The 12,107-nt window shown below is 45.2% G+C and overlaps 1 protein-coding gene across 1 annotated transcript in view; it reads left to right on the top strand.

Annotated features, from left to right (window-relative positions):
* The window catches only part of LOC147449795 (N-terminal nucleophile aminohydrolases (Ntn hydrolases) superfamily protein), a 146,176-nt gene that overhangs the window by 74,221 nt on the left and 59,848 nt on the right, over positions 1–12,107 (top strand). The window contains exon 5 of the mRNA XM_086522150.1: positions 9,424–9,505. Coding sequence (XP_086378276.1) covers positions 9,424–9,505 — 82 coding nt within the window. The remainder of the gene's footprint in view (positions 1–9,423; positions 9,506–12,107) is intronic.

Raw genomic sequence — 12,107 nt, forward strand, 5'->3', positions numbered from 1 at the left:
ATGCTTCTTGGAGAAGGTGCAGAGTCTGGAGTACCGGCTTGTACTGTGTTGATGCAATATAAAGAAATACTGAAAGGGGCGCCAAGGTTTGGGGCCAATACTCTCTGGGGTGGAATTCAGCCACTCCGTGTCGCTTGTTGTCTCTCTCTCTCTCTCTCTCTCTCTCTCTCTTTCAGTTCTGTTGTTATTTGAAGTGCTTAAAGTTGCAGTCTGTTCTTTTCTATTGGCACGTGGTGCCCGTCTTGTGACAGTGGTATCAGAGCATCTGGCGTGTGCTTTTCTGAAAGCATACCGGTCCTACAAAAGAGCAGATAGAGCTATTGGAATTTTTATTTGAGGTATTTTCGGCCTTCGACCCCGGACTTATTAGCCACTCCCACCCTTACTTCATTCCGCATCGGGCGCGCTCTCGTCTTCATCGCTGTGTCTTATAGGGCATAAGCCATAAAGAACCCAAGACTTGGAAATCATGGATTCAGCAGAATATTTGCAGTTTTTGCTCAACGAACTCCACGACATTCTTTCGTGGCATCCTCAGCAGAATCTTCCGATGCTGCAAAGTTTTCAACAATTTTTGAACTACATGTTACCCCCTCTGATGCCCCAGGTGGTACCTCCTCCTCCGGCACCAGAAAGTACGAGAGCTTCCAACCGGCAACCTTCTCAGCCGTCCGTCCCGATCGTGGGAGTCTTCAGGAATATGGTGCAGCCATCTGACCCTGATCCAATGCAACCGCCTTTGCCACCGCCATCGCCCCCACCTCCATCACCACCGCCACTAGGCTACAATGGTTGGAGCCCATATGGATACCCTTATTATCCATATTCCAGATATGCGCCTAACCAACCCAAAGATTTCAATGATGGTGGCACGACAGTCAACTTTTTCACTTTTTCTGGGGTGAAAGATGGCAAGAAAGCATTGCAGTTCCCACAGCAATTCGACAACATCTATGCTTTATGGAACTATATAGAAAGCTTTTTCGAGCAGCGGGATTTCTTGAAGACAATGCTATGCAATGGTGGAGTTCAATCGCGACACAACCGCATGCTCCAAGGACCTAGCAAGCTTTCAAGACAGTTTTTGCACGTAGCTACATGACTTCTATGTTTGGAGTTTGGATTTTGGCAGAGTGGGGCAACTTGAAAATGCTTGCCTATGAAACCATGGACGAATATAACCAAAGGTTTCTCGACGTGTACCTTCCGGTGTCCTTCTTTAGATCTATTCCCTTGGAGGCCCAATGCGAGCGATACACCATTGGACTACCATCACCATTGCAGGAATATTGTCTATCCAAGCAAGTCTCTACCATGCAAGAACTTATGGACCATGCCGCGGTCGGCTACAAATTGACGAAGGGAAAGCTAGAGTTTACCACAGGAGAATCTCCGGCCACTAACCACAACTCTCGGCAACAACGAACAAATTCTCGAGAGTCTCGTGAAAATCAACCGCAAAGGTCTCGTTTGACGCCTCAACAACGAGACACCTTACTACAAGAAGGCCGATGCTTTGGATGCTTTTAAACAGGGCATAATCATTCTAATTGTCCCAAACGCACTGATAGACCAGAGGAGCCGACGCTTGCACCAACGGTCGACAGAACCCCAGCGCCACCTCCTGCTAAGAGAGCTAGACCCGCTATTGGACTGGAGAAATTGAAGCTGAGCTAGCCACAAGGCAAACTCAGAAAGTAGTACCGCTCATTGGTGCTCTTCCAGTGACTATTCAAGATTATCATGGAAAAGCTGATTTCCACATCATGAAGTTGGGCAATTGCGACGTTCTATTAAGCATGCCTTGGCATGACAAGAATGATGCGACTCTCCAGGTCCGGAACCGAACCATCACCGTGATGCAGAAGGGCAAGCCAGTTGTCCTCAAAGTTCGGTTGCCCGAACAAAATCCTGAATGAACTCTCTTGTTGTTTTATAGTTAGATACTCTTGAACTTTGTTTGAGAAAGTATTGTTTGAAACTCAACTTGAAATGGATGGTATCTGTTTTGAACTTGTCTTGGTACCAATTTGAAATGTTTGACTCTAGTTTTAATACTGGTTGCATTGATTGGTGATTTTACTCTTGAGTGGAGAAGTGAGAAATATTGTTTTTGTATTGTTTGAACCTCGGAACGACGCAGGCCGATGCCTGGGGAGCGTTCCGTTGTATGCTAAAAACCTCCGAATGACGTAGGCCGATGCTTGGGGAGCATTTGGTTGTATGCTTGTAAAATAATTGTTGTTGTGACTCCCGGCCCGGACTTGGATGGTTATGCGGGAGGAGTATTAAGAAGTCTGAGCAGTGGTTACTCTCAGCACCTCCAAACGACGCAGGATGCGTCTGAGGGGCGTTTGGTTGTAAAAGGCCTCTATATCTCCCGGCCCGGACCTTTTTAGGTTATGCGGGAGGAGTGATGAGGGAGTCGTTGAATATCTCTCGGCCCGGACCTTGTTAGGTTATGCGGGAGGAGTGCTCATTGGCGGCTTTATGTTTCTATGTCTTGTAACATGCATATGTGAGCATTTGTGTTGCATTGTGATGTGCCAACTACTGAATATTCCTAATTGGATGAGATTGCCTGTGTATGTAATTTTAGTGCATCAAGACACCCTTGGAAGAAGAGCGAAAGGAGAAGCTAACTCCTTGATCAAAACAGCCGAAAGGAGAAGGTAACTCCTTGATCAAAAGAGCAGAAAGGAGAAGCTAACTCCTTAATAAAAAGAGCAAACTGATTGTCCCTCGGAATGTTCCTTGAAAAATTTTGAGCTAACTTGAGTTGTTTTGCAGATATGTTGTAATCACAGAGGATTACTCTCTTTCAAGAAGGGGAGATGTCACAAACTGCTGACGTGTTAAAGCCTAAAGAATGGGGCCAACCTACATATGCCGGTTGAGGGGCCTAAACCCTAAGAAGAACAAGTAGCAGAAGAAGAAGAAGTCCTACCAACTTATGGGGACCCCGTCCGATGGGGCCCCAGTAACATAAAGGGATTAAAATAAAGCAGGACCCGCACACACGCAAAAAATGATGACGTGGAAGATTTTCAAAAATTGTGATAACATGATGACGTGGCATGCTGTACGGGTTTCCGCGTTTTGCACAGGCTGATGACATGACAGGCAGTACGGATTGCTGTAAATTGCGCTGGCAGCTTTTTGGCTTTGCTTTTGAACCAAAAGCTTTTGAGTTTTAAAGGCTTTTTACTGTAACTGCTTTTCAGGCCAAGGGCCTTTAAATATGAGGCTAGGGCTCATTCTCTGGCATGCTTCCAGGAGAAGGTGCAGAGTCTGGAGTACCGGCTTGTATTGTGTTGATGCAATATAAAGAAATACCGAAAGGGACGCCAAGGTTTGGGGCCAATACTCGCTGGGGTGGAATTTCGCCACTCCATGTCGCGTGTTGTCTCTCTCTCTTTTAGTTCAGTTGTCATTTGAAGTGCTTAAAGTTGCAGTCTGTTTTTTTCTATTGGCACATGGTGCCCGTCTTGTGACACCAAGAATGTTTACTGAAGAAGAAATCCTGGATGCGGTCCAGGCCTGAATTAATCAGATTCTGGTTACGAAGAAGCCGACGGAAAAGCAATTGAAACAACATAACAAGGGAATAAATTTCCTTGATTACTTGGTGCAAAAATCCACTTTTGAAAACGCCAAAAAACAAAAGAAGCGTGTACGCTTCAAAGAATTTCCCAGTTCGTCCTCATCTTCTAATAGCTCGGAACTCTCATCTTCTTCTGATTCAAGTGATGAGGACAGGAAAGGCAAGAAACGACAGACAAAACACATGTTTTGTGCAAAAAGAAAGCATTTTTACAGAGCCAATCAATATGATTTTCTCGACCACAAGGGCAAAAAGCCCAAAGAATTCAAAGAGGAAGGATAGGCAGTAAAGTTTGAGCGCTTTTCAAGGTTTCGAGATGCTCCCAAGGCTTTAGCCTTTGTCCAACAGTTTGACATAGCATTTTTTGGAGGGCTGCTATACAAAGCACTCCAAGATCAGAAGGGCGGCATCCTTTTTGAAAGGCAATGCTCAGACATGGTGATCCACTCTGATGTTAAGGAAAGCGCTGATAAAGTGGCTGAAATTTAAGAAACTCTTTATTTCTTCATGGCTCACACAAGAATACGAACGAGATGTGATTATTGACTGGAACCATGGTCAAGACAGAATCTTTGGATTCTTACTGTGAAAGATTTTGGGAAAACTTTGTACCTGTTTCATCCTTTAAGAAGATCAAATTTAAGGAGCAGATTGAACGATTTTGTTGTGGGCTTCCCAAAGAAATTCGAGATTATTGTCTCGAAAGGAAGTCCGATTCTATACAACAATTGATGGGACACGCGAAGCGGGGATTTGCTATACATTCGGGTAAATTGACTTACCCATCAGACGAATCTTCAACAAGTCAGAGCAGAAACAATCGATGAAGAGATATACGACCTTCACTGACAGAAGACCAAAGAGATGAATATTTCAAAGCAGGGAAGTGTTTTGAATGTGGAGAACAAGGACATATCGCTACAAAGTGTTCCAAAAGGGCACAAGAATCAAAATGAGTGGCACATTGAAAGAACAACAGGACGAGGCGATACTCGTTTCAGAACAGCTTTTTGAATTAGCATTTTTTTGCTTTATGGATTTATGAAACAAAACTTCTTTTTTGGAAGATGATTTTGAATTTTGAATAAAACTGATGTTTTTTGAAAGAACTGTTAATTCTGAAAAAAGAGCGGGATTAAGAATGAGATGGAGCAGTGACAGCTCCTGAATGAACATGATAACGAATCACGACTGATTTAATGAACTTAGTGATGTATTGGGATCCCCGAAAACGATTCTCGTACACGACAGTGCTTGAGGCGACAGATTCTCGCACACGACAGTGCTTGAGGCAACAGATTCTCGCACACGATAGTGCTCGAGGTGAAAGATTTCTCACACATGACAATGCTTGAGGCTAATGACTACTTGCACACGACAATGCTTGAGTTGGAAATATATATATATATAAAAAGAGATCTCTATAGACATGATTGCAATATGGATTAGTTAATTGGGCATCTGTGAGGTCCCGATTGGATCTAGATGCGATTGCTAAATATGTTGCCGATTAATCATGGTCTGAGATTTGGAAAGATTTTTGAATGTGATTTGTCATGTGATGTCCTGTGATGTCAAGTGATGTGATTGTCAATTGGTACATGTGCTAGATGTGTTGTTCCTAGTGCGTCGGTACTAACAATTAGTGTCTGCTAAGACAGTTTATGGCCTCTGTCTGTTTTGCAGGCGTAATCAAGGGCGATTACAATTTTTCAAGAGGGGGGTATGTCACAAATTGGTGACGTGGCAGGTCCTCGGACAAACACAAACTCTAAAGTGCTGACGTGGCAGTACGGACCCTCGAAAATTACGTTGAAGTGGTGCCGTGGCAGTCCCGTACGGACAAGGCCGGATTTTGCGCTGGCTGTTGTACGGAATTCGGCAAATCGCACTGATGTTTTTTTGGGCAAATTTTTGGGATCAATTGCTTTTGGAACAATTGCTTTTGATTTGAGAAGCTTTTAAGTTTAAGAGCTTTTAATTTTTGGGGCTCTGCTTTTGGCATCCCTTGTAAGAATAAAAGAGCCCTCAGGGCCTCACTCTTTAGAGCATCTGGACGCAAAGTCTGAGAGCAGAGGTCCCTGCGGGAGTTGTACTTTGCTCAAAGATTAATATAAAAGAAATAGTGAAAGGGGCGCCAGTCTTTGGGGCCAATCTCTCTTGGCACGGAACTACGCTAGGCCGTGTCGACCAAACTGAACTGTGAATTTCAATGTCGTGAAGTATTTGATGTAATCCTCTCTCGTGCACGGCAAAATCTAGACTTAGGGTGTCCAAGTTTGTTACAGATCCTTCCATGTCACAAATGTGGTCACTCGCGTAGAAGCGATCTATCCGAGATAGATTCACTCCTCCTACTCTGCGGCGGGCAGAGCAAGAGAAAGATAAGTTGCCTTGGGGCCGCACAAAGCCTGCATGCTGCCAAACATCTGAAATCCTCAAGGTCATACATAAGCGCTCCCAAGCTGCCAACTCAGCCCCGTGCACAGAATCATGGCTACCTCCATCCTATTTGAGGGCTCCTCCAATATGTTGAAGTTTCCCCCGACACACCAATGCTCTGCATGCGGCAAAGACTCTACAATATGTGACCAAAACTCAGCGCGTGCACTTGTCACAGTGGGCTCATAGATGCTCAGGAAGCCCATGAGGCAACCATGAACCTGTATAGTAATCCACTGGGTCCTGCCTGGCACAATAATACCTCTGCCCGCAATGGCCTGTTGCCATGATTCCGCAACATTCATACATACACCTCCCTAGATGCCAGGCCCAAAAGCAGCTGTCGAAAAGGTCTCATAGTGACCACACAAAATCTGACCACAACGCCGAATGCATCTCTCACAAAGACGGTGTTCTTGAAGCATAAGAATATCAATCATACCACCCACAAGGCATCTTTGAAGCTCCTGATGCCAGCGGCCCCTCTGACGTTGAAATTGAGGCCCACCTAAACCTTGCACATTCCATGAGACAATCTTGATGGGATCAATGAGAGAAGACCGATGCTGCAACAACAGCCAACCTCGCTATCTTCGAGGCCGGCTTGGATGGAGAGTAAACCATATCCGAGCGACATCTAGATAGGCGCGTCTGAAGTGACTGTCCCAGGCCAAAGCAGAGCGCGCAGTTCGTAGGGCTATATCCTCTGAATAAGAATACTCATGTCCAAATACATAGCAAAGAGGGCTGTGAGTGTCGGCAAAAACGTGAACCACAATGTGCCTACATCCTGTTGCATCCGGTAGCGTCACACTGAACTTGGCGAGAGGCCAAAGTGTTTGAATCAAATCTGTCACCCCTAGGTCCTATGTGATGTAAGAACTCTAGAGTCTGGACCTGGAGCAAGTCAAGAACTCTGGGCAAGGTCCACGCAATGTGATCCCTACCACACAACGGAAAGGAGAAGCCTATTGTTGTATTCAAAGCCCCGGCGTCTCTGGCTGCTAGAAAGAGGACGTGAACTTGGAAGCAAGCTGCTTCAAGGTCGGAGATGGGTTGTCGAGGAATCGGGTGAAGTTGTAGTTAAAGAAATCTCACCGTCAACCAATGTCAAAACTGGTCAGCCTGCGGGGGATTGACGCAAAAGGAGAGACCTATACGAGCAGTGGCATTCTCAAGTAGGGCTGTCCCTCCCAAGCCATTCGGCTCGTAGCGAAAGCACCATCAGGAGAGCGTCAAGCTGCGGATGAGTGTTTAGTCCCCTGTGTTTAGGAGTGTGGGATGGGTCGGTGATGAGGTTGAGGGCCCAGCGGGAGAAAGGGCAGGAGGAGGAGGGGTGGGGGGTTGGAGGGAAGGTGGAGGCGGGGCAGAGGAGTCGGAAGGCGGAGGGAGGGGAAGGGGTGGCGGTGGTGAGGCTAAGGTGGAGGGGGACTCCTGTTGCAAAGGGTCAAAACGGTTCCTTGTCGGAACCCAATGTTGCTGAGCTGCAGGAGGTCGGCCACCAGGGAGGGCGGTGTGGCAAGCCCTTGTCGACGGCGGCCGTCCACATTCTGTCATCCATCGGCTGGCTGGTCGTTGGCCTCTATCGAAGTGCCATCGTCTGTGTCTTGGGTACCTGTCTGCTTGGCATGTTTAGCCTTGGGGGGCTGAGCATGCGATGCGGTCGAGATCTCCCGCGAGGACAAGCCTTCGCTAAGTGGGCCATCTGTCTGCAAATGAAGCATTGGTTTGGGAGTCCTGAATACTCCACCCTATGGCGTAGCCACCCCACCACTCACCTAGGTGGAAGGACTACCTTTGGGAGGGTGTGAGTGTCGCGCACCAGAACGTGTAGTGTGGTAATACCTGCAGCCTTGGAAGCCACTGAAGCTGCCGTCCTCGGGGTCTCCAAGACTGTCTTGATCTCGGAACCAATCCTTGAAAGAAGTGGGGAGGTACTCTCTCCTCAGGCTAGTGAAGCAGACTGAATTGGGTAAGTCTTCTTCCTCAACAAAAACATATGAAACTGGGTCGAAACCATGGTGCCACTATCGAAAATGAGCCCTAACCGCTTGGATGGCCAATGGGCTCATCGAGATGACCTTGGCAGCCATTTCGGTAGTCTCAAACTCAATCTTGTAGTAAACCTGCTTGAGAAGCTGTATGTCGATGATCTTTCCCACCTCTGCTAGGAGACGGGCCTAAAGGAGGTCATGCACCTCGCCTCTGCTGGGTCGACTGCCAATAATCTTGCATATGATAAGAGGTGGCTTGAAGGCACTCCACCTTTGTTGCAAGGTTCGCTTTCTTTGTTGGCGATAGAGCAAGTCGGATGGTGGGCTCGGCGGGATCCGGCGAGGGGCCTTCATCTGAGGCCCTCTGAGGCGGAGCACGAGGTACCATCTATGTCTGCTATTGCAAGTGAGGGCGAGAAGTGTTCCTGCTGGGGTGAAATTTGTCGACGAAACCGAGGAGCCAACGATGAAACCCGGTCAAACAGAGAAGAGGTGGAAGTGAATGTGGGTGGAGACGGCACCGGGGGTTTGGGGGGGGGGGGAATGGCGGCGGACAAGGAGGCTAAGGCGGGTGGGAGGCAATGCGAGTGAAGGGGCAGGGGGCCAACATGAGGCAACACGGGGGAGGGAGGAGCTGGGCAAGGGTAGCGCGAGGGGAGAAGTAGGGCGTGGGATGCGCAGGCCGTGGGAGCAAGAGCAGTGAGCGTTTTCTCACGATGATTCTTTTCTACTTCCCATCGAAATGCCATTCCCTATTATAGATACTCACATCTGAAACACAGAACTGGGAATCAGAACGGGTAGTTGGAATGGGAAGGGGGAATGGATACTTGAAAATGTTTATTCCCTGCAACTATGAGATGATCTCAAATGAGGATATATGGAAGTTCTCAAAGGATGGAGATGTCATTTTACTTGGAGATTTCAATGCTAGGACAATTTGTCATGAGTCGGCTTTCTTTGACGCATCAGAGGAGATGCTTTGTGAGCTTGACTCAGAAGAGATGAGCTTGAAGCAGAGTTTTGAAGATACGTAAAGAGTATGGGGATTATCTTATAAAGATGGGTGCTATACATGGGTTGGCCATACTTAATGGCCTCAACAGATATCTACACTCGAGGTTTTACTTGCTTATGACATGTCTATAGCACTAGGGACAAACTCAGCAATTAGCTTCTGGATGCCGGAGATATTATTTGTGCAGAGAGACTGATGGTGTATACATGGGAGAGATCTATAGATAATAATGTCAAGATGACCCAGGGGAACCTCGTTTTGGGAGCATATGCGTGCCCAAGTGCACAATCATAATATCATTTTTCTTTGTGGCCTTTTAGTTATGTTCTGCTTATTGTACATGCATGTTGGTGTGTGTTTCATAGGTTTTTAGCTGGTGATGGAGCACGATCTTGGGCTTCTTCGCATGGATTAAAGACTGCTGTAAATCCTATTGAAGCAGGGAAGGTAATTTTTGTGCAAGTTATATTCAGCATTGAGCCATCATTTCTTTACGAATATTTACATTTAAATATTTTTATTTTAGCTTATTTCACAGCCAGGAAGGTGGTGATCCTGTAAGTGTATAAGAGTCTTTTTAAGGTGTCTTAAGTTGTTCCATCATCAAATGGGATGAATGGGTCTCAAGCATCTTGTATTACATTTGGTGTTGATGAGGTGAGGACGAGGTCATATCTAAGTTTGAGGATTGGAAGAAAACCATTTGCTACTGAATCCCTTAGTCTCTTAATGAATGTGAGAAAGAAAGCAAGAAGTCATATTAACATCCCATAGAGGCCAAATTTGACCTTTAGGACCAATCAGACTGAGATTTACTATTGGGTATCATGTAAAAATAAAATTAAAACGGGGGAGGGCTAGCTTCAAAGGCACTTTTGTCTCATAAGAATCCTTATTACAAAAGTTAGTGATCCATTTTACTCGGGGACTGTAAGAGGGAGCAACTATTTCCTCCTTGTGTATGGAGTTATTAACTCACGAATAATGGCCACGAATGATGGATTTTCCTTCTTTGTAGACCGCCATTTCCCTTGTACTTGGGTAACTCACTTGCTCTTCAATTGTAAAGGGGCGAGCTTGTCTAAATTCCACACCTTGAGTGCCACAAACTGCTGACGTGGCAATCCTCAAGGAACTGGCCAACTTGTAGATCCGAGGGGCCAGAACCCTAGCAGAAGCAGAAGAAGTTCTTACCAACTTACAGATTCTTGCCGAGTGGCCTAAAGATACAAGGGGGTTAGGATTTAACATTTCTATCCTAACCCAATTTATTGATTGGTTGGAAGAGAGAGAAGTTATTCATTACGAAGACAAGTAAATATATTCACATCGTTACCTTTAGAGATAAGATAATAAGTACATTAAGTGGTGCCAGATGGATGATGTTTCTCTATTAAAAATAACGCATGAAAATATTTTGTTTTAGATTTTACTGTGGCATCCAAATGCTGCGTGGGAAACCTACCCTACACCTTTTGCCGAATGTGCTCTCAATAGTTGAGCTCCTTCGTCATGTGGTGTGCTAGTTTTGGCTACCTCATGATCTTCCATGGACCATCTGAACAACAATACCACAACTATTTGGTAAAGTATGTAGACAATTCAGTTGAGGGAGCTCAGTGGATGCAAGCATCACTTCTTTCTTGACAATATCCATCACTCATATCTACATATAACAATCAAAATACCTTAGGTAACACTCATACCATTGAGTGAGCTAATGTACAATTAGCCCAATGAAGAGCGTTGATTGAAGCAACATGATTGTGACGAGTGCCAACCAAGACAACACTTGTTTGTACTTTTACATTTTTTCATTATTTAATATACAATGTTGATTGAGGTAACACTCACTCTTATGTACATCATAGGATAGTAAACACAATTATTACATATGGATCATTGATTGAGGCAATACAATTAACGGTAGTTGTTTTCCAACTATAGTACCATTAGTAATGATCCTCGAGTCCGCTATCTCATGTTAGGGACAAATGTGGGCGGCAAATCATCCAAGTTTAGGTTGAGCTTGGTATCCCAACACTTTCCCTTAAGCTCAACCCCATCTCTCCTACTCCAGGCATAGCTTGAAACTCTTTAGGGCGCGGGTTAAGATGTTTGCAATCTACTCATCCCTATGTGATGCACATAGAGGGTAAGAGAGATATCTACAATCAAAGGCAACGTTTTGACAATGTATGTTTTTAAGCTTTTGGTAGCAAGTGTTTTTCGAAATAGCTAGCAAATTCCAAAAAGACTATCCTTTCTCTCTCTCTCTCTCTCTCTCTCTCTCTCTCTCTCTCTCTCTCTCTCTCTCTCTCTCTCATGGCTTGCCAAAGATAATGAAAAACATATCTACCTTAGAAATATGACAAAAAGAAAGCCAAAGAATTTGAGAAGCAAGTTATTTTTTTGGCTAGCTTTAGCATTAACCACAACTCATGTCACAAACAAGAGTGGTTTCAAGTGTGTTGTGCTCTATTTCGTATATAGAACTCTTTTAGGAGTTTTTGATTTGCCCAAAGGGCAAGGCCATAATGTTACTTTTTTTTTTGCCACACTCGCAATTGAGTTGAGAGAAATTATATTAGCTCAAAAAGAATACAATTTCCCTCAAGCACTACATGTGCCTTGAGGGGACTAGGGTTCCAGTAGAGACTTGTACACAGGAACAGAGTGACGATACACCTACCCTCTTGAGTGTTCTAGGAAGTTCACTGCCTGAATCCATTCTTCATCCTTGTCAACTGCCCCTCTTCTTGCTCCTACTACATGTATGAGCTCACTGCTGTGACACACAATTTTAGCTACATCTAGTTTGTGCTCAAAAACTTGAAGGGTCTGAGACTTCCATACCTGATAGCAGAAGTTGATAATTTTGTGTGCACACCAAAACGGCTTGGCTTTGGAAACCACGACTGATCAGGTCATCCATAAAGAAGATCATCCATAAAGAAGATGGTCTTCCAAGTCCTTACCAATTTGCAGACCCTAGCAGCCATCCCCTGCAAAGTAGGGCACTTGCAGAATAGATGAAGGGGGCCTTCAG

Source organism: Adiantum capillus-veneris, chromosome 10 (genome assembly GCF_014529385.1).
Source record: "Adiantum capillus-veneris isolate H3 chromosome 10, ASM1452938v2, whole genome shotgun sequence".
Lineage (NCBI taxonomy): Eukaryota > Viridiplantae > Streptophyta > Polypodiopsida > Polypodiales > Pteridaceae > Adiantum > Adiantum capillus-veneris.